The sequence below is a fragment of the Aulonocara stuartgranti genome (assembly GCF_965226115.1).
Source record: "Aulonocara stuartgranti genome assembly, chromosome: 16".
Taxonomy (NCBI): Eukaryota; Metazoa; Chordata; class Actinopteri; order Cichliformes; family Cichlidae; genus Aulonocara; species Aulonocara stuartgranti.
In genome coordinates this window covers 16,566,329-16,592,980 of record NC_138952.1, presented here as the reverse complement: position 1 = coordinate 16,592,980, position 26,652 = coordinate 16,566,329, and the positions used below count along the sequence as shown (strand labels likewise).

The window sequence follows — 26,652 nt, the reverse complement described above, 5'->3', positions numbered from 1 at the left end:
GACGGAAAAAGAGAAGGCTGAAATACAGAGCAACTTGGAAAAATATTTTATTTTATTTTTAGAATAAAGGAAAAAAGTCAGATCAAGTTTAATGGTACAGACTTAGAATAATCATAACAGAAAAAAAAATAGTGATAATCAAGAGTAATCATATGAACTTAGGATGCAAAGATCCATATATTTAAAAAAAATATATATATAGGAGAAGGAAATCATATTAAAAAAAATCTTAAGTGATCATGAAAAGCTTTACAGCAGCTTTGATTCAGTTTTGCACCGCTTATGTTTTGGTGGTGAACAGTTTGTAAACATGGCAGCAGAACTTGGCGTTCTTTTGTTCAATATGAACAATCGTGTCTTTGTCGAAGAACACCTCGTTTTTATTTGTCTGAAACAAAAGAGAAGAGCACACATTAATCCACATCCAGACTACTCGCCCTGATGTTTGCATACTCATGTCAAGTTACTCACCTCATCCCAGGTTTCAATCAAATCGATCGTCCGCAGTAATTGTCCGGTCTGGTTGTCATGGAGTTGGATGCACGCTCTTCCTTCTCCCTCCTCGCCATTGGTTACCACGATTGCCAAAAGGTCAAGCTCATCCTCATATTCCACCATTCGGAAAGTCTGCATAATCAAAAGGCCGTTGTGAATTAAGTGCTACGTACCATGTTCTCTTTAATGAACAGCTCTACTTGCCTGCAGTGTTTAAACCTGAAAGCTTATCAATGAAATTCTTCAGAGGACATTACCCAACACATATCTCACCTGAGGAAATGTGTAAGGACAATTAAATGTATAAAAATCAATTGAGCTGCCATCCTGAATATTCTGCACTTTAAATAAATATGCAGGGTTTTTTTTATTCTTCTAAAAATATTTTGGCGCACACAAAAGAGGCTTTGGCTTTCCCCCAGGAAATGGAAACTCCCACTCGCTCTCTGCCTTATGTTACATGGAGACCAATTTAGGTTACATACATACTCACCTCCAAAGGCCCATTTTGAGCCAGGAAACCTCTGAAAGGTGTTTTTAAGGACAGAGGCTCTTGTATGATGACTGAATTCGACTTAAGATCCTCATTCATTTTGAATTTTTATCACTGAGCTGTAAATCTATTTAAGCCTGGTGGGGTGTTGACAATACCTCATCAGCATCTTACAGCTGATTGGGGAAGAAAAAACTGTTTTGCATGAAAATTCAGCTGCAAAGAGAAATAAACCCTGCATCAGTTTGCTAGTTTTAGCTGCAGATTTGCAGTATTAAGAGGTATTTACAGGAGAGGAAGTGTAGGCAGGATTGAGTCATGTCTGCCATGATGGATAAAATTGTCAACGGAATTTTTTTTTGTTTAGGTCTATTACAGAGGAAAAACTAATATATATCGCTTTTTGAATAAATAAGAAGAAAAAGATCTTATTTATATTAAGAAACAAATATATATATATATAAATATAACTAAATAAATAATAAAAATGTTGATATTGTGTTTGCTTCTTGGTTTAAATAAGAGAACAACTTAATCCGGATTTGTGGATCCGTTTTGTCATCCAAACCCTTGGGGCATGCAAGGGACTTTGGGGGATGTCTCGTGGTGTCTGGCTTCAAAAATGACGGCAGCAGACGGTCTGCTTGTTCTGGCATGCTGTGAATTCTTGATTGGGATCTTGGGAGTTTTTAGATTTTGTCAACACCTTTCTGTTTTTATGGTGAGGCAAGCCACAACATCCTACAGGAGGAGCCTACTGGTGTACTCCAGAGGGGTATGTATGCTCTGTCATAGTGCATCAAGTCACTCAAGTAATTAACAAGAATGTCAGGACCCTTACTGCATTGTAAGAGGAATAAAAATATTATTCACTTCCTGTCACAATCATATATTGGTATTTAAGTTAGTAATTTAATTAGATCCTATTTTTACCTTTTGAGATGGGTCATCATCCAGTTGTTGAAATCTTTTTTTTACTGTGCGGCCTGATGAGGTCACAGTGACTTGGGAGATAGGCTACAAGAGATGGAAAGCATAAACTTTACATTTTCTGAAATTATAAACTATACGCATACAATTCACCTCTATAGGAGACTTCCATCTCTGTTGTAGCCAGGCTGATTTATTGTAAAAGGCTGATCCATCGCAGGTCAATTACATTTATTCAGAAAGCAAAGGACAGCAACTAAAAATCTCAAGCAAATAAATTTTACACTTACATTGTTTCGGTGGGTTTTCAGGGAGAAATCCTCAACGACCTTAGATGGCAGAGCACTGTTCAGTTCACCGAGGATTTTTAGGACACTGGAATATAAAAAAACCAAAACAAATATTGTACAATAAGTATATTTGGCAAATAAGATAATATGATGATGTTAAATAAATACCGGAGCACTCACTTTATGGTGACAGGTCCCACATGGATGATTCTTCCTGAATCATCAGGATGAAAGAAGATCCCGTCGTTCTCAAGAGAGTAGGAGTCCATCTCTTGTACTCCGTTTGTTGCCTAATTTAATAAAATCAGAACGCAAAAGATGCAGATTTCTTACAGTTTCTAATTAGCACACAACTTAAAGGCTCTTTCCATCAGGTCTGTTTTCTTGACAAAAAGGTCAAGATGCAAAGAGCAGGTGAGAAAGACAGGAAGTCAGATACAACAAAAAAACAACAGTGCAGAACATTGTAACAGACCCACGACCGACACATTCCCAAGGTTACATTAGTGGACAGTCTAAGCCTATGTCCACATGTACATGGGTATTTTTGAAAAGATTTTATGATTCTATCCGTTTGGGCCTTTCATCCACATGTAAATGGCGTTTTGTGTCACTGAAAACAGAGATTTTTTTAAAACTCCTGCCAGCGTGAAGATTTTCGAAAACTCACTTTTTGCATTTAGGCGACGAGGAAAACGGAGATTTACTCACGCAATGTCAAAGGTGTGCACCGTTTTTGATGTCACGCTGTGCGCCACGTTATTGTTTACACTAGATTAATTTCTATAATGGCGGACATAGACAAAATACTATTGCTGTTAATCTGACTATCTGCATTTTTTACACTCTTACATATACAGGCGCAGTTTCTGTCCCTCCATTTAGAAAGACAGAGGCGTCAGAGTGAACTTCGGATGTGGTTTCTGCATTTAACACAGACGCTTTCACAACCCAAATCCAGATGTTGGTTTTAAATAAATTTAACTTTCAAGGTCCATTTTTAAGCTTTTCCAGCACATTACTAGAAAAAATAAAAAAAGAATGCATGTTCCGCTTATCATCACCTCAGTAAGGCCAAGTAAAAATGAAAACAAATCATTTTAGCTTGACTTAAATGTCCTTTGTTCCCCTTTTGTTAAAACATAGAAAACTGCACCAAAGACAAATACTGAAAAAGGAAATGGTGCACTATGCATATAGTGTACAAACTCAAAAAACAAATTTCTCTTAAAAATTAAAATTACAAATGTGAACAAATCAACTTGTTAAAGATATTCATCTCCACTTGAACAAAAACAACCCCACAAAAGAAGAAAACTGCACCAAACGCTCCAATAATACACAGCAAGGCCAAATTAATAAGTCTTCTCATCAGATATTGATGCTTCTTTCTAATGTGACACAAAAAAAGGAGACAGATGTTTGTTATTTTAACTAGTTAAGCACCTACATCCCCCAAAAATGGGGGCAAAAGGGAGGAGATCACGTTTAATCGTTTATAACTAGAGATGGCACGATACCACTTTTTTATGTCCGATACCGATACCGATATCATAAATTTGGATATCTGCCGATACCGATATGAATCCGATATAGTGTTTTTTAATCAACAAAACTGTTTTTTAAATATCTTGCTGCATTTTGTATAAGTTCATACTCAAGTTTAAAACAACAACTACACTAAAGCTATTCTGTTATACCTGTATGCAAAAGAGAATATTTCATAGTTCAGCAATACTGATCAATCTAATAAACTTAAACCTACACCATCCTCCCTATTCTGGTATTTTAAAGAGTACTTAGCATAAATATTAAGCAACCTAACTAATAGGGTTCCAACTCCCAGCAAAGACAAAAATAAATAAATAAAAAATAGGGAACCACCCCTCACGCTCCACCTCATGATGCTTAATCGACGTAATCAACCTTAATTTGATGCAGTGTGAAAAAAAATGCACAGAAATCAATTATTTTTCAAGAAATATTAAATAGATTCAACATCTTTCTTCAACAAAATTGCAGACTGCACAGATGGTACCTTCCCAAAGGAATAAATAGCTTACTAGGGTATATTAGACTTAATAGTTACTATATACAGTAATGGACTTCTATTCATTTTACATCAAATTAAAACTTTGGGTGTCAGATAATTATTTATTAAAAGCTCGACATTTTAAATGAGAATAAGAAAGAAAAGTATGTCTTTGTGCCCCCTTTTCCCTGTTAATGCCCTATCGGCCCCCCTGGCTAAACTTTGCTAGATCCGCCCCTGCACAGTTACCAGCGTCAGCTACGTAGAAAAAGATCCTCGAGTAGAAAGTAATATTAAATAAATTCTAACAACAGCTGATCAAGCTTAAACGTGCTGCTGTTGTTCAGCTGCTGGTTTCCTCTTTCTGGTGCAAAGTGGGCCAAAAGCAAACAAGAGACACGGACTCGCGACAGAAAAGCCGATCAGCTGATCATTGATCAGTTTCATGATTGAAGTCGCAGCAAGAAGAGGCAGTCGCTCCATATATATTTTATTTTTTTCCGATATCCGATCCAGTAACTTAGGTCAGTATCGGACCGATACCGATACGTAATATCGGATCGGTCCATCTCTAATTATAACACGAGGTCAAAAATATAAGTGCTGACATGAGTAGTGTCCACAGAAACCTCTGAATCTCAGCTAAAAGCTCATGTAAACCATGTCTACAAACACCAAACAAAGCAAAGACACCAGACAGTTAAAAGAGCAGTTACTGCACCATGAATCTGTGGACAGGTAATATCCATATTTTGATTTATGATTTTCTGGAGTTAAATGTGAACCGAAGCATATTTTCAAACGTGTTATATGCTATAAAATACTTTTAAAAATTAGGTGAGGGAAATAAAAAATCTTTTTTTCTATGTTTGAGTCACAGTAACTTTGACATAGTAACATCTGCAGTAATATTTACAGCTCTGATGACATCTCACCAGTGTTAGCTTTATTTTGACACCAAGACTGTTTACACAGAGTTTGTAATTGCAGAGAAATACATTTATTTTGGTCATTTCCTTTTCAAGCAGGAAGCTCACCCTTCTTGGTATACCCTTTAGATGAATACAGAGTTTTTAATTAAATACATATTCTTTAAATAATGTTCCCTTTTAGAAAAAGTAGGATAATTAAAAAAAACAAAACATTTATTATAGCTCTGTCACGTAGAAAAAAACCTGTCTTTTTTATGTGGTCTGTTATATAACATTAGGGGTGTTCGTGGCAATTAACTTTTTAATCGACTAAGCGGGTCAAGTAAGAAACACTTAAATATTAAGTTACATTTGAAAACTGTTTAAAAAAAAAACATATCCCCATTCCACATTCCAAAATGTCATGTGACAATCTGATTGGCTTAGGAGTGATGATGTCACAAGGATGTCACAAGGATGTCACAAGGATCCTTTGAAGTTTTTCTATAAATAGGGGTGAGAAACAGCAATTTTCAGTTCGTTTCTTCGCAGCCTTTGTGTTTGCAGCCTTCAAACGTTCACTACAGAAAAATTTGGAAACCTCTCAGAGTCATCGGATACAAACGCCAACATGTATCCAAGATTACGGCAACCAAGACAAAAAGATTTCGCCGCCTCTCCTTCCACGCGTGGCCGGCCAATTTCTCCAAATGGCCTCTTATCCATCCAAAGGGCATTACAGGAGAGTAGGAATGAAAACAACCATCTCCAGAACAAAATTCGACAAATTGAAGAAGAAAAACGTCACCTGGAGAAGAAGTGCTTACAGATGGAAGCACAAAACAAACACCTGGAAGAAACACTACAGCGCCAGCCCGACATCAACATTATTAATGAGGGCTGGGGGATCAAGTTTGCTCAAGCCAGAGAGCAGATTGTATCCCTCATCAAAGAAAACAAGAAAAAGAGCGCTGAAGTTAAAGAAATGTCCGAGCAGCTTCAAGGCAGGAAAGCGACGACTGATAAAATGGAGTGGGATCTGCAATACATGGACCAAATGAATCACCTGCTCCAAAGAAAGCTTGATGGAGCTGAAGAAAAAAATAAAGAAGTCCTCCAACAGAAGGAACAACAGGACACAAAGCAAAAAGACCTGCAGCGCGAGCTCCAAGGCATGCAGGAAAAGTACAGAATGGTGAAGGCAGAGTTGGAACAAACATTGGTCCAAAATAAAGACCTCCTTCAAGAGAAAGAGCAACAGAAAGAAAGACTGCCAGAAGAAAAGTGCATTATCAAGGACTTTGAGAGTAAAAATCAAAAGTTGCAAGGATTCTGTGATGAACTGAAGGTCAAAACAAGTGAGCTGGAGGGAGAAAAGGAAACACTAGAAAAACGATGCTCACACATGCAGAAAAAGATTGATCACATGGCCAAAAACAACTCAGAGCTCATTAAGGGGATATTGTTGGAATTCAACAACTTGAAGCGGGAAAACACAGAAATGCAGGCCCAAAAGCAAAAACAAGACAAAACGCATGAGGACCTGCAGTGTACGCTCCGCAATATCCAGAAAAGAAATGAGCAGCTAGAAGGCCTGCACAAAGAAGATCAAGAGAGAAATGCAGACCTGCAGAAGGCAAAGCTGACACAGGAGGCAACATCCAAAGACCTCAAAGAAAAGCTTGAAGAAACACAAGCAACATTAGAACAGGTGGAACAAACATGCAAGAAACTAGAGAGGCAAAACACAGAAACCATCGAGGAGTTGAGAACCCTCATCCTGGACAAAAAGGCGCTCGTGGAAAAGTCCATGAAAAAGAAGAAAAGATTCTTCAGCTTTTTCCGGTAGAGGGACAATACTGCTTCTTCAACTGATGTAGCCTCGTCTTGCTCCACCTCTGTTCACCCCCCAACCAGTCCCGGCAGTTGACTGCCCCCTCCTGAGCCTGGTTCTGCCGGAGGTTTCTGCCCGTTTAAAGGCAGTTTTTCCTCCCCACTGTCGCCTAGTGCTTGCTCAGAGGGGATTGTTGGGGTTTTCTCTCCTCTACCTTGTTTCTTTATTTACTTGTTAACTTTTTGAACTTACCTCATTTAACCTTGTTTCGTTATTTACTTGTTAACTTTTTGAACTTACCTCATTTAACCTTGTTTCGTTATTTACTTGTTAACTTTTTGCTCTTACTTCATTTAACCTTGTTTCGTTATTTACTTGTTAACTTTTTGAACTTACCTCATTTAACCTTGTTTCGTTATTTACTTGTTAACTTTTTGAACTTACTTCGTTTTACCTTGTTTCGTTATTTACTTGCTTGTTTAACTTTTTTTTCAACTTATCTAACAAAATAAAACAGTTGAATTTATCCTTTGAGTATTGTTCATCTAATCTTTACAGAGTTTTTCCAAAACACTTTCAAACATTCAGATCTGTCTTTCATTTTCTTCTTGAAACCTCATGAACAGTGAACTAAAAACTCTGGAACATGGTTTGAAACACTGAAATTGTTTCAGCTGAAACTGGCAAAGTCATACGTGCGTGTGTGAGTGTCACAGGTGATATGGTGTCACTAGTCCGGTCATCATGTTTAGCCTCATTCACTCCAGAATTATTTAGGCCAAATCTTTAAAACAGTGTCACTGCACACACATTTCAATCACACAAATGCAGGATTAATTCTTTGCAGTATTTTATCTGATTTATTATGAGAATGTCACGCCTGATCATTTGCGCCCACAACATCAAAAATGGGGGCAAAAGGGAGGAGACCACGTTTAATCGATTATAACACGAGGTCAGAAATATAAGTGCTGACATGAGTAGTGTCCACAGAAACCTCTGAATCTCAGCTAAAAACTCATGCAAACCATGTCTACAAACACCAAACAAAGCAAAGACACCAGACAGTTAAAAGAGCAGTTACTGCACCATGAATCTGTGGACAGGTAATATCCATATTTTGATTTATGATTTTCTGGAGTTAAATGTGAACCGAAGCATATTTTCAAACGTGTTATATGCTATAAAATACTTTTAAAAATTAGGTGAGGGAAATAAAAAATCTTTTTTTCTATGTTTGAGTCACAGTAACTTTGACATAGTAACATCTGCAGTAATATTTACAGCTCTGATGACATCTCACCAGTGTTAGCTTTATTTTGACACCAAGACTGTTTACACAGAGTTTGTAATTGCAGAGAAATACATTTATTTTGGTCATTTCCTTTTCAAGCAGGAAGCTCACCGTTCTTGGTATACCCTTTAGATGAATACAGAGTTTTTAATTAAATACATTTTCTTTAAATAATGTTCCCTTTTAGAAAAAGTAGGATAATAAAAAACAAAACAAAACATTTATTATAGCTCTGTCACGTAGAAAAAAACCTGTCTTTTTTCTGTGGTCTGTTATATAACATTAGGGGTGTTCGTGGCAATTAACTTTTTAATCAACTAAGCGGGTCAAGTAAGAAACACTTAAATATTAAGTTACATTTGAAAACTGTTTAAAAAAAAACATATCCCCATTCCACATTCCAAAATGTCATGTGACAATCTGATTGGCTTAGGAGTGATGATGTCACAAGGATGTCACAAGGATGTCACAAGGATCCTTTGAAGTTTTTCTATAAATAGGGGTGAGAAACAGCAATTTTCAGTTCGTTTCTTCGCAGCCTTTGTGTTTGCAGCCTTCAAACGTTCACTACAGAAAAATTTGGAAACCTCTCAGAGTCATCGGATACAAACGCCAACATGTATCCAAGATTACGGCAACCGAGACAAAAAGATTTCGCCGCCTCTCCTTCCACGCGTGGCCGGCCAATTTCTCCAAATGGCCTCTTATCCATCCAAAGGGCATTACAGGAGAGTAGGAATGAAAACAACCATCTCCAGAACAAAATTCGACAAATTGAAGAAGAAAAACGTCACCTGGAGAAGAAGTGCTTACAGATGGAAGCACAAAACAAACACCTGGAAGAAACACTACAGCGCCAGCCCGACATCAACATTATTAATGAGGGCTGGGGGATCAAGTTTGCTCAAGCCAGAGAGCAGATTGTATCCCTCATCAAAGAAAACAAGAAAAAGAGCGCTGAAGTTAAAGAAATGTCCGAGCAGCTTCAAGGCAGGAAAGCGACGATTGATAAAATGGAGTGGGATCTGCAATACATGGACCAAATGAATCACCTGCTCCAAAGAAAGCTTGATGAAGCTGAAGAAAAAAATAAAGAAGTCCTCCAACAGAAGGAACAACAGGACACAAAGCAAAAAGACCTGCAGCGCGAGCTCCAAGGCATGCAGGAAAAGTACAGAATGGTGAAGGCAGAGTTGGAACAAACATTGGTCCAAAATAAAGACCACCTTCAAGAGAAAGAGCAACAGAAAGAAAGACTGCCAGAAGAAAAGTGCATTATCAAGGACTTTGAGAGTAAAAATCAAAAGTTGCAAGGATTCTGTGATGAACTGAAGGTCAAAACAAGTGAGCTGGAGGGAGAAAAGGAAACACTAGAAAAACGATGCTCACACATGCAGAAAAAGATTGATCACATGGCCAAAAACAACTCAGAGCTCATTAAGGGGATATTGTTGGAATTCAACAACTTGAAGCGGGAAAACACAGAAATGCAGGCCCAAAAGCAAAAACAAGACAAAACGCATGAGGACCTGCAGTGTACGCTCCGCGATATCCAGAAAAGAAATGAGCAGCTAGAAGGCCTGCACAAAGAAGATCAAGTGAGAAATGCAGACCTGCAGAAGGCAAAGCTGACACAGGAGGCAACATCCAAAGACCTCAAAGAAAAGCTTAAAGAAACACAAGCAACATTAGAACAGGTGGAACAAACATGCAAGAAACTTGAGAGGCAAAACACAGAAACCATCGAGGAGTTGAGAACCCTCATCCTGGACAAAAAGGCGCTCGTGGAAAAGTCCATGAAAAAGAAGAAAAGATTCTTCAGCTTTTTCCGGTAGAGGGACAATACTGCTTCTTCAACTGATGTAGCCTCGTCTTGCTCCACCTCTGTTCACCCCCCAACCAGTCCCGGCAGTTGACTGCCCCCTCCTGAGCCTGGTTCTGCCGGAGGTTTCTGCCCGTTTAAAGGCAGTTTTTCCTCCCCACTGTCGCCTAGTGCTTGCTCAGAGGGGATTGTTGGGGTTTTCTCTCCTCTACCTTGTTTCTTTATTTACTTGTTAACTTTTTGCTCTTACTTCATTTAACCTTGTTTCGTTATTTACTTGTTAACTTTTTGAACTTACCTCATTTAACCTTGTTTCGTTATTTACTTGTTAACTTTTTGCTCTTACTTCATTTAACCTTGTTTCTTTATTTACTTGTTAACTTTTTGCTCTTACCTCATTTAACCTTGTTTCGTTATTTACTTGTTAACTTTTTGAACTTACTTCGTTTTACCTTGTTTCGTTATTTACTTGTTAACTTTTTGAACTTACTTCGTTTTACCTTGTTTCGTTATTTACTTGCTTGTTTAACTTTTTTTTCAACTTATCTAACAAAATAAAACAGTTGAATTTATCCTTTGAGTATTGTTCATCTATTCTTTACAGAGTTTTTCCAAAACACTTTCAAACATTCAGATCTGTCTTTCATTTTCTTCTTGAAACCTCATGAACGGTGAACTAAAAACTCTGGAACATGGTTCTAAACACTGAAATTGTTTCAGCTGAAACTGGCAAAGTCATACGTGCGTGTGTGAGTGTCACAGGTGATATGGTGTCACTAGTCTGGTCATCATGTTTAGGCTCATTCACTCCAGAATTATTTAGGCCAAATCTTTAAAACAGTGTCACTGCACACACATTTCAATCACACAAATGCAGGATTAATTATTTGCAGTATTTTATCTGATTTATTATGAGAATGTCATGCCTGATCATTGAACCCACAACATCAAAAATGGGGGCAAAAGGGAGGAGATCACGTTTAATCGATTATAACACGAGGTCAGAAATACAGTGGGGCAAAAAAGTATTTAGTCAGCCACCGATTGTGCAAGTTCCCCCACTTAAAATGATGACAGAGGTCAGTAATTTGCACCAGCGGTACACTTCAACTGTGAGAGACAGAATGTGAAAAAAAAAATCCATGAATCCACATGGTAGGATTTGTAAAGAATTTATTCGTAAATTAGGGTGGAAAATAAGTATTTGGTCACCTCAAACAAGGAAAATCTCTGGCTCTCACAGATCTGTAACGTCTTCTGTAAGAAGCTTTTCTGTCCCCCACTCGTTACGTGTATGAATGGCACCTGTTTGAACTCATCATCTGTATAAAAGACACCTGTCCACAGCCTCAAACAGTCAGACTCCAAACTCCGCCATGGCCAAGACCAAAGAGCTTTCGAGGGACACCAGCAAAAGTATTGTAGACCTGCACCAGACTGGGAAGAGTGAATCTACAATAGGCAAGCAGCTTGGTGTGAAAAAATCAACTGTGGGAGCAATCATCAGAAAATGGAAAACATACAAGACCACTGATAATCTCCCTCGATCTGGGGCTCCACGCAAGATCTCATCCCGTGGGGTCAAGATGATCATGAGAACGGTGAGCAAAGATCCCAGAACTAGGGCTGGGCCATATTATACCGTTCACGGTAATACCGGTATAATGTTAGGCAACGATAGGAAAATGAAATATCGCGATAGAATGGGAGTAAAACGCGCATGCGCAGTGCCTTTGTTTTCATACGCACATGGCCGATTGTTGAGTGAAACTGATGAACCAGAATTGGTTTGTAAAAATTGATTTTTTTTTTCACATTCTGTCTCTCACAGTTGAAGTGTACCTCTGGTGCAAATTACTGACCTCTGTCATCATTTTAGGTGGGGGAACTTGCACAATCGGTGGCTGACTAAATACTTTTTTGCCCCACTGTATAAGTGCTGACATGAGTAGTGTCCACAGAAACCTCTGAATCTCAGCTAAAAGCTCATGTAAACCATGTCTACAAACACCAAACAAAGAGCAAAGACACCAGGCAGTTACTGCACCATGAATCTGTGGACAGGTAATATCCATATTTTGATTTATGATTTTCTGGAGTTAAATGGGAACCAAAGAATATTTTCAAAGGTGTTATATGCTATAAAATACTTTAAAATTAGGCAAGGGATATAAAAAAAAAAAAAAATCTAATTTTTCTATGTTTGAGTCACAGCAACTTTGACATAGTAACATCCGCAGTATTATTCACATCTCTGATGACATCTCACAAGTGTTAGCTTTATTTTGATTTTATTTGACACCAATACTGTTTACACAGAGTTTGTAATTGCAGAGAAATACTCCAGTTTTTTGGTCATTTAATTTTCGAGCAGAAAATTTTCACTCAGAAAACCCCTGGGGGCCAAACAGCACTTGTTTGTGCTTTGGAGTTTTCATGTGTTTTGGATTTTGTAAGTGTTTTGGATTTTGTACGTGCTTTGTCTCTAGGGGCCACCGTATGCAAGGCAGTCCAGGTGGAGAAATTTTGCTTTTAGACTCATTTTATTTCTTTATCTGATAAGAAAACTATTCGGTCAGATAGTTATTTGTGGTGAAATTAATACAGTTTCATGCACATTTAAGCACCACATCTGAAATTCAAGCACTTTTCAAACCTTGAAAAGTCTATATTAAAATTAAAGGATTCCAAGCACCTATACGAACCCCGTCTACAGAACAGCCAAAATACTGTCTTTAGTTATTAACATTTGAAATGATGAAGGCACTTGAAAATGTCACTTGAAAAGTAACACAATTATCTGCCTTTCCAGAGAAACAAAAACTTTTCAGAACTACTTAAGGTTTTGTGAGGTTACAAAACCCTGTTTAGTCTTTCCCTCCCAGGCTTCTAAATTACTGATTGGCTAACATTTGGCTTTTAGAGTTTCCATGTGAAGGGAGATATTTTTTAAAACTGCACGTGTGGACAGGATTAAAAAAAGAAGAAGAAAATCTCTGTTTTCAAAGATACCATTATACGTATGGACGTAGCCTAAACTACATTTTGGAGGCTGAACTGGAACTGGAAACCTCCCTTATCTTTACCAACTGACAATCTGATATCCATTCCACTTCATACTACAGGGAGTGCAGAATTATTAGGCAAGTTGTATTTTTAAGGAATAATTTTATTATTGAACAACAACCATGTTCTCAATGAACCCAAAAAACTCATTAATATCAAAGCTGAATGTTTTTGGAAGTCGTTTTTAGTTTGTTTTTAGTTTTAGCTATTTTAGGGGGATATCTGTGTGTGCAGGTGACTATTACTGTGCATAATTATTAGGCAACTTAACAAAAAAACAAATATATACCCATTTCAATTATTTATTTTTACCAGTGAAACCAATATAACATCTCCACATTCACAAATATACATTTCTGACATTCAAAAACAAAACAAAAACAAATCAGCGACCAATATAGCCACCTTTCTTTGCAAGGACACTCAAAAGCCTGCCATCCATGGATTCTGTCAGTGTTTGATCTGTTCACCATCAACATTGCGTGCAGCAGCAACCACAGCCTCCCAGACACTGTTCAGAGAGGTGTACTGTTTTCCCTCCTTGTAAATCTCACATTTGATGATGGACCACAGGTTCTCAATGGGGTTCAGATCAGGTGAACAAGGTGGCCATGTCATTAGCTTTTCTTCTTTTATACCCTTTCTTGCCAGCCACGCTGTGGAGTACTTGGACGCGTGTGATGGAGCATTGTCCTGCATGAAAATCATGTTTTTCTTGAAGGATGCAGACTTCTTCCTGTACCACTGCTTGAAGAAGGTGTCTTCCAGAAACTGGCAGTAAGACTGGGAGTTGAGCTTGACTCCATCCTCAACCCGAAAAGGCCCCACAAGCTCATCTTTGATGATACCAGCTAGGGCTGAACGATATATCGCATTTGCGATAATATCGCGACATGATCAAGTGCAATTTTCTAACCGCAAAGGCTGCGATTATACTGCGACTATAAGGCTGTCCAAATTACTACCATATCCCAGAATTCATAGCGCGGCCCAGCCAAACTCCAGTTTCCAGCAATGGCGGCCGCTACTAAGTTTTAAAATTACTCATACTAATCTTTCTGGGTCACAAAATAAACTTTTAACATATTTTCAGGCGAGAAAGTAGTTGTGTAAACATCAAATATCTGCTCGGTTTATCAAGATATCCCATATTTGCAAAAGTGCTTCGACGTTTTCAGAGGCGTCTGCTACCCACCAGCTCGACAGCTAGCCGGGAGCTCGAGGATTACTGATGCGGCCGAGAACGGCACAACTCCCGGCACATCATTTTCAGATCACCGCGGAGTTTCACTGCTCGGGTTAAACGTAATATATAAGTCACTTAGACAACCTAAAAATGTTATTGTTGGGCTTTTTTCAGTGTTTTGTTTGTTCGTGAGTAAATTGGTTTGGCTGAGATTAAAGTTATTAGATTAGATAAAATAAAACGTTATTAATCCCCCGGGTGGGTTCCTCCTTGGTTTTCACACAGCTGACTAAACGTCAAACAGAAAACTTATTAAACAGAAGTATGAGACAGTCGAGAATTTACACCAGTGTCTGGTTATATTTTAGATAGCAAGAAGCAGACGGCCGAGTTTATTAAACTCCACCGAGACAGCGGTGACGCTAATCAGAACTAGCCTTCTGATTAGCTAATCAGAAGGCTAGACCGTCCAATTTCACGCCTTTAAATTTTAAAGGCGTGTTTGTGTGTGTGTTTATACAATTGCTATTATGTTTGCACTTTATGTGTAATGTTACTGACTGCAGAGATCAGTAAGATGTGTGTATTTTTTATTTATTAGTTTTATTTATTTAATATTATTAATTGAATGACTGTCTAGTAGTTCACAGATGTCGAAAAACTGAGTGTGGTAAAGCCACTGATTTTTTTTTTTATGTATATTTCTGCAATCTGCACATTGTACTGACTTTCATTTTAATGTTTACACCAGGGTTCCTTGTCAGCACTTTATGCTCAGATGTTTGTAAGCTAAAAATAAACTATTGTGTATGTTCAAATATACTGTTGTGATTGAAGAAGTTAAATAAAAATGTCAGTCATCAATTCATGCATCACCTCATGTCATCATAACAGAGGTCTGTCTTCCAGGAAAGAACAGTTTAAAATTAATGTAATATAGTATTGGCCATACTATATGATGTATTGCTTGTCTTTGTTTAATAATACAGAAGACAAAGACCTTAAAAAATAATCGCATATCGCAATCGCAATATTGGGGCAAAAAAATCGCAATTAGATTATTTTCCATAATCGTTCAGCCCTAATACCAGCCCAAACCAGTACTCCACCTCCACCTTGCTGGCGTCTGAGTCGGACTGGAGCTCTCTGCCCTTTACCAATCCAGCCACGGGCCCATCCATCTGGCCCATCAAGACTCACTCTCATTTCATCGATCCATAAAACCTTAGAAAAACCAGTCTTGAGATATTTCTTGGCCCAGTCTTGACGTTTCAGCTTGTGTGTCTTGTTCAGTGGTGGTCGTCTTTCAGCCTTTCTTACCTTGGCCATGTCTCTGAGTATTGCACACCTTGTGCTTTTGGGCACTCCAGTGATGTTGCAGCTCTGAAATATGGCCAAACTGGTGGCAAGTGGCATCTTGGCAGCTGCACGCTTGACTTTTCTCAGTTCATGGGCAGTTATTTTGTGCCTTGGTTTTTCCACACGCTTCTTGCAACCCTGTTGACTATTTTGAATGAAACGCTTGATTGTTCGATGATCACGCTTCAGAAGCTTTGCAATTTTGAGACTGCTGCATCCCTCTGCAAGATATCTCACTATTTTTGACTTTTCTGAGCCTGTCAAGTCCTTCTTTTGACCCATTTTGCCAAAGGAAAGGATGTTGCCTAATAATTATGCACACCTGATATAGGGTGTTGATGTCATTAGACCACACCCCTTCTCATTACAGAGATGCACATCACCTAATATGCTTAATTGGTAGTAGGCTTTCGAGCCTATACAGCTTGGAGTAAGACAACATGCATGAAGAGGATGTGGACAAAATACTCATTTGCCTAATAATTCTGCACTCCCTGTATAAAGAGTGTTATACCCCCCTTTGATTCTCCTGTTTTCTGTTTAAGTATGTGTGGTATTTTCCACATGAACAACTCAGTGGAGAGATTATGTGAAAATAATCTGATACAATGTCATGGCTTCTCAATGGGAGAGAAGGCAGAGTTTAGAGATCAGCACAAAGGTAGTATTGTGAGGTGATTACAGGTTTAGTTCGCTCCTGCTCTGTCCACTGACTGAATAGGAAGACTGTCAAAAACATTTGGAGCCCTTCTTACAATGACAACTCACCAGGGTCTGACAAATTTAGCAACAGCTCATTCTACCACAAACTGACTTATTACTGTCATGTTTTACTCAAAGTACAACCATAACTAAAAGGTAATAATGAGGTAAATTTATAGTTGAGGAATTTTAAATATACCATAGTGCCGTCCTTGAGTGAGCAGATGTGGTAGGTCCCCTCGTCTTTTTTACGAGGCGGTGTGTAAATGTAGTGCCATGGGTTTCCTCCAATCTGAACACTGTTTTCAGCACAAGAGACCTTGAAAAGTACAGGAGGGCAATCTGTGCAATGAGAAAGGAAAAACAAACATTATACTCGCTTTGTGAAGCAAAACATTCTTGATTAGAGTGGCTATCACTCTGTGACCCCTGGAACAGCAGCAGAAATAAGCTGCTGCGGCAAATAGGGATGTTAATAAACAGAACCAAATATGTTTAATATCATGTTCATATCAAGCACCATATTTTACATGATTCACAGTTCACAGCCTTGAAGAAGTCATTTCAGGTCCCTTACAGCTCGATTTAAGACAACTTTCTTCATATTAGCTGCCTCACAAAAATGGCTTTATTAGTTATTTGAAGCTATGCATGTACTCAACTTTAAGCACATATACCACTGGTTCTTAAAAAAAAAAAAAACCAACCTGTGATTTGAATATTTAACGGGATACCAAACGGTGCATCTCCGACTGTTTTGCCACCAAGAAGAGGACTCTGCTTTCCAAGTGTTAGCTTCTCTGTCAGGTACTGAAAACAAAGAAAATGTTCATCATGTTCTTACATCCCAAAGACGTAAGAAGCAAGCTAAGCAGAATGATAATAAAACACTTTCTATTAAAAAAAAATCACATCAAATTGGTAAATGGCCTGTATTTGTAAAGCGCTTTACTAGTCCTAAAGGACCCCAAAGCGTAGGCAGTAGGCAAAGGGTGAAGTGTCTTGCCCAAGGACACAACGACCGAGACTGTCCAAGCCGGGGCTCGAATCAGCAACCTTCCGATTACAAGGCGAACTCCCCACTCTTGAGCCACGATCGCCCCTGATGCAAATTCTGATGCATTCACTAATGTCTAAATAAACACAGACTTACTCTTTGGACAATGTGCTCGAAGCTGTACATTTTCACTGACTTATTGCTGTAATACAGTGCAAGGACACCTTGAACCAGATCAGCACCTATGACACCATTTCCAAACACCTACAAGAAAAACAAAACAAAAAACCTTTAAATGAAAAAACCTCCAAAAAAATGTACATTTGAAAAAATGTAAACTGTATTTAAAAAAACAAGCAAACAAACAAAAAACTTACTTTTTTATTGATCTCCATAACACCAATAACTTCCAATGGGAAAACGTGAAAAATAGCGATGTGCATCACTGTATTCTGAGTGATACCTGCCTGTGGGATAAATCAGAAAAAAGGTCACGTCTCCATCTCCTCTCTTCATTTTTATAGGACTTACAGAAAAATAAATAATTAATAAACTTTCTAGTTGCACAAACAATAAATTACTACTACTACTACTACTACTAATAATAGTAATAATAACAACAACAACCTTCTGATTTGAAACCAACAACCACAAGATGAAAAAAGAATAATCCTTAAATATAAAGAATATAAAAAATGAAATGATAACAAGAGTCACGTATAGCTAGTGACAGCTATGTTTAATTTAAATATAACATTAACTTATCATTGACTTTCTCTTACAAGACACAAATACTTTAAATACATGTATTCACTTTACCTGTCTGGCTAAAGGTGTTTCCTTGTTTTGAACAGATTTAACATAAAATGTCTCTTGAGAAACATCCCAGCCAAGATATCTACAAGATAACAACAAGCTATAAAACTAAAATGGCTTTAAAATGAACCAAATCTAAAAATACTTTCCACTCAAAGGACACTGAAATCAGAACCGTAGAGATACCTGAACTTATAGTTTGGAGAGAGGTAAACTCTCTGCAGTTCTTCTCCCGTTTCAGCTGAAAGGCGAATTAGCCAGTTATTGGCCGTCAAAGCCAAGAGGCTTGGTTTATGATCAGATGGAGAAGATAAGGATTTTTCCTTTGGATGAGAACAAAAAAAAAAAGAGGTAACACAACAGTCTGAAATTTTTCTATCTGAGCAACACCCAGTTTATTAATGTTTACTTACAACTGGGCTGTGACACATCAATGTATCTTCAATTTTCTCCTGTTTGGACCTCGTTGGCAGTTTGTACAAAATCTGAGGCTCAACATGAACACTGAAACACATATACAAAATATAAAACATAAGCAGCTTGTCAGTGTTATTGGGCATACACAACACTTTCCTACTTCAATTAAAGCTCCTTAGATCATCTGCTCCTCTGTATCCTACATCACTGTTTCGCAAAAGCAACAATTTCTGACGAAGTTAAAATGACACAATGGGTTTTATTTTAATTGTACACATTTACATTAAATATCATGGCCCACCTGTTTTCACGTTATTCATCAGACATCTATACTTTTCCCTTCCAGATAAGATAAGACAAAAAATATTCAATATCTTCCACTGCTTTAAATGGTTTTCCGCATTTTTTTTTTTTAAAAACTCATCAACTTGCTACGCTGTTACACCCATCTCCCTTTCATTCACACGCATGTATTCTGATTTGCATTCCTCTTCTCTCCAGAGCATACCTCAACCTTTCCAGGCTCTTTCACCTGATCCCTACTCTCACTACAGACAATATTTAATACACTCAAGTAAAAGCTTTAAAACATTATATATCCATTACATAAGTGATTAAAGAGGTGATGATTTTCATTTGGCTCTGGCTATATCTCTTAAGTGGGTGCCAAATAAATTTATATTACAGGCCAGTGTAATATGAACACTTCATATTAAAAAAAATATTTTGTATAGGTAGATTTTTAACAACTCATTTTTAATAGTGTATATGACCAGTGGAGGATTACTTTAACGTACCAAAATAGTCCTGTGTATATTTTGGCATGTATACGTGTTTAAAAACTGAAGCTAATTAAAGTTAGGACCCCATACTCACCAGCTGTAGCAGTGCTGGTAGTTTTCAAAGTATAGTTTGCAATTTTCGTACATTACTGTGGATTTTGAGGTCTTGCTCCATACTTTCGTGAAAGTCCGGTTTTCCTACAATATGGCAACAATAATTAATATGGGAAAACACCAACTGAAAGCAGTAACACTACAAACTGTAACATTACCTGAAGGAGAATACCTCTCAGGATCTTCAAATTATGTCTGATTAAAGTCCTAGTATTCCCAAGACCCGTGCTCCTCCGGCTCAGCAGTTCAGCTGCGTTAGCGCTCCCCTTTCTCTGCTGTGGCGCCATCTGCAGGTGGTACGTTTTCCTACTGGGGGCTGCTAGCAGCATGACTAGATCGACTGACTGAAGTGACCACAACAGCCCACCCAGAGCGAGGTAAGCACCGTATGGTTTTGTAGTCCAGCACGCTACAGCTGTTTTCTAGGCTTCATGTTTTCAACGCCGTCGCGACCTCACACGTCCAATGACTAACATGAAAAGTTAACAGCTAGCTTAGGTTAGCGTGAGCTAAGGAACCTCGACATGTCGCCAACTTCGTCCAAAAGTTTTGTTTAACAAATGACCCAGAGGAACTGCTCGGAGGTTGCATGGAGGGTTAAATATAATTGTTAGGGTTAAGTTGGCGAGCATTGCTTTCGCCTGTCGACTGGGGTTGTGTTGTTAGTTAGCCGCTAACTCTATTAGCACCCCATCCCTCTCCATGTTTTCACACGCGTCTTCTTCTACGGCACAATAGCGCACTCGCTGTCCCGCTGTAGCGCACCCATTCGTCTGCACGTACCCTGACCAGAGATACACTTAAAAATCAGCTGCATCCTTTAGTTTCCGTTTTTATTTGCAGTAATAGTCCGATTCTATATTTTAGGAATTATTATTCAAACTATATAGCTTTTTTTTAAGCATTTGAGCGGTGTTAGCTAAACATATTTCTCTGTGTGTATGTGTATTTAATCATTTATTTATTTTATTTCTGTTTTGTTTTTCCTGTATTAAATTTGAGCTAATGTACTTTAAAGAGTCACGCTAACGTATTATACTAGGTTCTTTTTTAAGGATTTCGTTGCATTGTATTTAAATGTTTATGTATTCTTGACTTTTGTTTTCTTTTACTATTCTACGACTTTGAGCTCATTTTAGTTTCGTTAGCTTTGGGGATTTTTAAAAAACCCAAAATGCATGCATTTTCTATTTTCAGGACATTTCCCAGCTTTCAGGGCAAAAGAAGAGTTTATCGTATTCTGTTATTTTATTTACATGTATGTATTAACATTAAATAGACATTTGGATGATGTCTTTAGGGGTCACGACAGAAGCTCATTTGTCTCCATCTCACCCTATCCTTAGTATTCTCTTCTGTAACAGCAACCCTGTGCATTTCCTCCTTCACTACATTTATCAGTCTTCTTTGTGGTCTTCCTTTGTGTCAGCTCCATCTTCAGCGTCCTTCGATGCTAGTATCCCTCCCCTGCATGACATAGATATTGCTTCCACTAGTCTTTTTAGGCAGCGATGTACTGACCAGGGATTGTTGTATGTATTTAAACCTATGTGCACTTTTACAGAGTAAATGAATAAAGTGAAGAGGTTCTCTGTAGCCAAAGTGGCTGCAGTTTTCATCAGATTCTCTATGAGGTTAAAGAGCAGTGACAGTAGACCTTCAGCTCCACTGGGTTCACGGATTCTGACCAGTCCTGATGAGATCTTCAAGCACAACATGTGGTAAGTGATGCGACTTTAATGAATATGTGTAAAAGTTGCGTTTATTATTCCACATAATAAGAAGACACCATGTAGCTTGTATATTGTATATGTGTTATATATAATGGTAAATGGCCTGCATTTGTATAGCGCTTTACTTAGTCCCTAAGGACCCCAAAGCGCTTCACACTACATTCAGTCATTCATACACACATTCACACACTGGTGATGGCAAACAACATTGTAGCCACAGCTGCCCTGGGGCGCATGACAGAGGCGAGGCTGCCGGACACTGGTGCCACCGGGCCCTCTGACCACCACCAGTATACTAATAATATACTATAATATATAATAATATACAATCTAAAATATAGGTCACAGGATTTCATGACATTAAAGCTAATTATAACAAATTAAATTGTGAGTCATTATAGTTAAATTGATATATTAACATTCAGGAGTTGCTTTAGTAATGTTTTTCATGTTAGGGATCATGTGCAATGGACAGAGGAGGACAAGGAAAATGCACGGCAGAAGGTGGAGGAAAATTCCACTGTACGACTTCCTTTAAACGAACAAGGCAAGAATAAAATATTTTAACACATTTAATTAGATTTTTGGGAATTACATGGAAACAAAAATGATGAAAAAGTTGTTGAATTCTGTCCTTGCAGGTAAATTTGTTACAGCAGCTTGCCAGTACTGGGACATGTTTTATGAGATTCACCAGGACAAGTTCTTCAAAGATCGCAGGTGGCTGTTTTTAGAATTCCCAGAGCTGCTGCCTTCAGGTGAAAGAGGCCAGAGCACAAACACGTGTCACAGTCATCAGCAAGCAGCCATTCAACTATGTAGTGCATCCAGATTGGACACCGAAACTGGAAAACATCAACGGTGCAATCCCATTGACCATCACAGGAATACAGACACCTTTAACTTTCAGGAGTCCTATCAACAAGCTGCACGAGGAACGAATGAAGCTGCTGTGGATGATTCTGCTTTTCCTGGACAACGTGCATCCTTCAGGATCCTGGAGGTTTTTAAAAGTGTTAATATACTCTGTTTTTGTTTTAATTTTTTATACAGGATGTGCATGTTATATTATTGCAACACAGATAATGTTAAATAACTGCTTTGCATTTTCTTCTGTTCACAGGTTGGATGTGGAGTTGGTAACAGTGTGTTTCCTATTGTAAATAACATCAAGTAAGTCAAAATGTTTCTCTTTAATGAATGATCATACAGATGTTTAGTATTTGATTGTCTCTATTGTCATCTCTGTTGTTGACTGAGAGCAGAGCATACACATAGAACACAGTGGAAATTTCTCTGTGAAGTAGTTGTGTTATCACCTACATTAGAAAAAACAATTAAGACACTTGTAAAAAATATGTGTTGAGCCACAAAATCACCTTGTTAGTGTTTTACAAGTACTTGTGGTTGTAATGTGATGATTCCCAGTTGTTAAACTGTTTGTTTTCTTCCACAGAGAAACAGACTCATTTTTATACTGTTGTGACTTCTCGCCACGTGCCATTCAGCTGGTTAAGGTTAGCATCTGTTTCGTATGAAAATATAAAGTGTATACTGTATTATAATAATAATTTAGTCATCTACAAAATATTGCCGTCCCTTAAATGTTTTGGGAAATAATTTAATTTCAACAGCTGATGAAGAACAGCTGATCTATAAATAAAATATGTCTTTATCATACATTTCTACCTAGACAGACACAGAATAGATAAATATGACATCATGTGCAGAAATGTAGCAGAAGAAAAAAACATCACTGTTACATATCTCCACATTAAATAAATCTCACACATAGAAAACAATGTTAGTAATGTAAAAAAGACGGCATTCCTACACACTTGCTAGCCAATTTGTAATGTACACCTATTTAACTGTTTGTTAACTGATCCACTGGGATTTTCCCACACAACCATCTTTAGAGTAGCTAGGATAGGCTCCAGGCTATCCTAGTCCTGAATTGGACAAGAGGAAGGATGGATGAATGGACGGATCATCTTTAGGGTTTACAGAGAGTCGTCTGAAAAGGAGAAAACATCCACTGAGTGGCAGTTATTTGGGTGAAAATGTCTTCTTGATGCTCTCAGACAAGAATGACCAGACTGCTTCAAGGCGATAGGAAGGTTCATGAGAAAATGTCTCAGAACTGTACATGAGTTGCAACACCAATGTGATAATGACATGCTTAATAGATATAATCTAACTTATTTTCCTTGTGTAGAACCACCCAGACTATGACGACTCGGTGTGCCACGCCTTCGTCCATGACATTTGTGACAAAATGGCCACCTTCCCATTTCCTCCTCAGAGCCTGGATATTATTCTGGCAGTATTTGTGCTCTCTTCCATTCATCCAGAGCGGTAGGTGAGGTTTAGAGTACAGAGATGGGAGACCCTAATGTCATTTATCACCTGCCAGCCAGCCCCTCCCCCTCCACAACCTCCATAACCATCCCATTGCCCAGCCTTTGTTTGAATGCCATTATAAACCCCAGTTTGAAATGGAAATAATAAACCATACAGTTAATTGCAAGAGATTGAATATTCTGTGGTTTGCTTGACACTAAAAGTATAGATGAATTTGGGAAACACATGTAATATACTTGGGTTAAGCTAATACAAATGCACTGCTGACTGAAGTCAGTTGTATCTCAGTGAATGCATTTCTCCTTGGCCTATATTTTACCGATGGCTGCAAGGATCACTTTAGCTGCAAGCCTGCTGCATTATAACATAATTTATCCAATAACTAAATTTTATTGACAGCTTGCAAGACGTTGTGAACCATCTGTCTGCATACCTGAAACATGGTGGTGTGCTCCTTTTCCGTGATTATGGGAGATACGACTTCTCACAACTCCGTTTTAAAAAAGGTAAGCCTCCCGATATGCCCGTTGTATCATTTTACCCTAATTTCTTATATATTCTTAATACATCTTTGTCTGTGTGTGAGATTCTCCTTTTTAAACAAATTCTTTGTCATTTCGTCTCTGACAACAAGGACGATGTCTATCAGAAAATTTCTACACACGCGGAGATGGAACCTGTGTTTATTTTTTCACAAAAGGTATTTCTACGTATGGGTGTGGGTGTTGACACCCCTATTCTGATCAGTGCTATGATACAAGTTTGTGGTGTTTACAAAGATGGAATTTACATTTATTGGTGAATGGTTAAATATATGCATTATCTCAGATAAAACTCAATTCCAAAATTGGTAAAAAAAGAAAACGAATGTATAAAAAAAACAGCTTCACGGTAATGCACACAAAACCGTGTTTTCTGTTGTCATGGCTTTCTTGGCAGAAAGAGAACCTGGACTAAAATTTTGGTTCCTGACTGTTGTGTTTTATGTTTTACAGAGGAGGTTCATGATTTGTTTTCCAAAGCTGGACTGGAAGAAATTCAGAATCTAGAGGATAGACGACTGCAAGTGAACCGAGGAAAGAAAGTAGTAATGCGCCGGGTGTGGATGCAGAGCAAGTACAGAAAACCATATCCACCTTCAACCTCTTAGCATCCCACCATGCACAGATCTAACTAGAATTGTGTATTTTTCATACTTTTATACTTAAACTGGTTTATTTGGGCCTAGTAATAACTTTTTTTTGGAGGCAGCTGGGGGTAAAATATATAAAACTCAAAAACCAGTAAACAGGTGTTTGGTGTTTTCTACTTCTCATTATATTCATATTTAGATACTGACACAATGTTGTTAAGTCCAGGTGGGCTCGGGTACATGAACCATGCACTAGATGTTTTGAGGCCACTGTAAGAATGATTGACAGGAGATTACGTTCCATTATTCAGTAAGGCACATAAGCCACTTCAAGCCACTTTTTGTAAGAGAGAAGCAAATTAGCGGTTGCACTGATGTGTTGCCTGAATATATGCTTAGCTGTGTTTATTGATGCTGATTTATCTGCAGATAAGCTGCAAAACTGATTCGACCTCACTGCCATAAAGAACATTTCAGGAAATCATTCCCACTGTTCTAAGACATACATTGAGCAAATTAGAACTAGTGAATCTTCTCGGACAAGAGATTTAACATCTTCAAGAATTTTAAAGGAGTCCAGTCGCTTTCTTTCCAATCGCCTTGGATTCCCATGACCTGGATGACTCTACACGGATATTCCTGTTATTCTTTATGAAATTGTACAACAGCTCTTGTTTTTGTGACCGGAGAACACATCCGACGCACACCAGGACACATGATTACATGCATATTTCTGTTCCAAACCTCCTTGCTGCTGTTTCTTAAGTGTACAGTGCACATGTTATTTGTTATGTCATTTCCACCACTGTTTGCTACAATTTGCTTTTGCATGATCTCAGTCTTTTATCTTTTTTCTTTACATTAACTTAATTATCCGATTTCAAATTTTTTTGCACTGCTTTACATATTAAAGCCTTCAGTATTGGTCTATGGTACTTTTAATATTGTTTGATTTTTTGTAGATTATGCTATTTTGATTTTTTTGTTCTTTTTGTAACAATAAAATCTGGCAAGCTAGCTATCAGCAGTGCTGTGAAGAAGTATTTGTCCCTTCTAATGTCTTAGTTTGTATATTAGTAGTGGTTAAAATTAGCAAGAAAGAAATTGTTTTAAAGCATGTAATCGTTACTAAACTGAAATACTCAAATTTATGATCAAATATATGGAATTTATTTACCAGCAGTGGAGAAAAAATGTGAGGGGGAGCTAAGTTAAAATTTCAAGTTATTATCTCAAAATTTCAACTTACTAAGTATCTAAAAGTTTTGCCTTACTTCTGACTAACTGGAAATGTCAAGATACTTCACTCAAAAGTTTGAGATAACTAAAAATGTCAAAATATTAACTCGGAGTTTTGAATTACAAGTTGATTTTTAATAACATAAACAAGCTTCCATATCAACCCATTAACCCTTCCAAAAGTAAGCTTTTTTTCTTAATTACTATTTCAGAATCTTTAGTTTCCATCATAATTTTGAAGGAATAAAAATTTTTTTAATTTGATTTCTTGAAACTTTTTTGTTTTGGACGTCAGAATCACAACTTAACCTTTACTCTAATTTATGCCTGAGAGTAGAAAATAAAAATTATTGCATTGTATCTAACTATTAATCTTGAGTATTTTTATAATTATTATGTTAACTTTCAAGCGTTTTATGTATTTATTTATTTTAATTCTTAATTAAATAAATTAGTTTATTTATTTATTGAAAAGAGATTTTTTGATATGCCATGCTATGACAGTTTAGTACAAGGAAATCGATCATTTCATTCGTTTAAAAGTCATGTCTTGACCCTTTGAGCATCGTAACCTGTAAAAATATGGTGTTCATGTTTTCGTATGTTGTCGCTGACGCTGGGGGGGAAATGTTTCGCCCTCGCGA

General features: G+C 37.7%; 2 protein-coding genes across 3 annotated transcripts; one reads left to right on the top strand and one right to left on the bottom strand.

Annotated features, from left to right (window-relative positions):
* Window positions 1-33: 33 nt before the first annotated feature.
* dcaf17 (ddb1 and cul4 associated factor 17) lies at window positions 34-21,053 on the bottom strand. The gene is made up of 14 exons (XM_082507720.1): window positions 19,699-21,053; window positions 19,521-19,624; window positions 18,641-18,731; window positions 18,414-18,550; window positions 18,231-18,309; window positions 17,789-17,878; window positions 17,568-17,675; window positions 17,122-17,224; window positions 16,614-16,756; window positions 2,389-2,498; window positions 2,209-2,293; window positions 1,922-2,005; window positions 472-627; window positions 34-388 (listed from the first exon to the last, which is right to left on the bottom strand). Exons 1-14 carry the CDS (start codon window positions 19,867-19,869, stop codon window positions 281-283), a joined length of 1,569 nt encoding a protein of 522 aa, XP_082363846.1. The 5' UTR covers window positions 19,870-21,053; the 3' UTR covers window positions 34-280.
* mettl8 (methyltransferase 8, methylcytidine) lies at window positions 19,828-26,493 on the top strand. 2 transcript variants are annotated; one of them, XM_082507722.1, is made up of 10 exons: window positions 19,828-19,917; window positions 21,105-21,261; window positions 21,729-21,820; window positions 21,915-22,276; window positions 22,397-22,446; window positions 22,730-22,790; window positions 23,492-23,631; window positions 24,037-24,143; window positions 24,272-24,337; window positions 24,633-26,493. In XM_082507722.1, the coding sequence occupies exons 2-10, from the start codon at window positions 21,110-21,112 to the stop codon at window positions 24,785-24,787; spliced, it is 1,185 nt and encodes a 394-aa protein (XP_082363848.1). In that variant the 5' UTR covers window positions 19,828-19,917; window positions 21,105-21,109; the 3' UTR covers window positions 24,788-26,493. The 2 variants fall into 2 exon arrangements, with proteins under 2 accessions (XP_082363848.1, XP_082363847.1); XM_082507721.1 differs by having other exon boundaries at window positions 24,037-24,337; window positions 24,633-24,791.
* Window positions 26,494-26,652: the final 159 nt, after the last annotated feature.

Excerpts from the sequence above, each read along its gene's own strand:
- dcaf17 (XM_082507720.1), bottom strand. The coding sequence starts at position 19,869 with ATGCTGCTAGCAGCCCCCAGTAGGAAAACGTACCACCTGCAGATGGCG. Across the intron at positions 18,310-18,413 it reads TCTCCAAACTATAAGTTCAG|ATATCTTGGCTGGGATGTTT; the intron begins GTATCTCTACGG and ends GTTATCTTGTAG. Across the intron at positions 389-471 it reads TGATTGAAACCTGGGATGAG|ACAAATAAAAACGAGGTGTT; the intron begins GTGAGTAACTTG and ends CTTTTGTTTCAG.
- mettl8 (XM_082507721.1), top strand. The coding sequence starts at position 21,110 with ATGAATAAAGTGAAGAGGTTCTCTGTAGCCAAAGTGGCTGCAGTTTTC. Across the intron at positions 21,262-21,728 it reads ATCTTCAAGCACAACATGTG|GGATCATGTGCAATGGACAG; the intron begins GTAAGTGATGCG and ends TTTTCATGTTAG. Across the intron at positions 22,791-23,491 it reads GTGCCATTCAGCTGGTTAAG|AACCACCCAGACTATGACGA; the intron begins GTTAGCATCTGT and ends TTCCTTGTGTAG.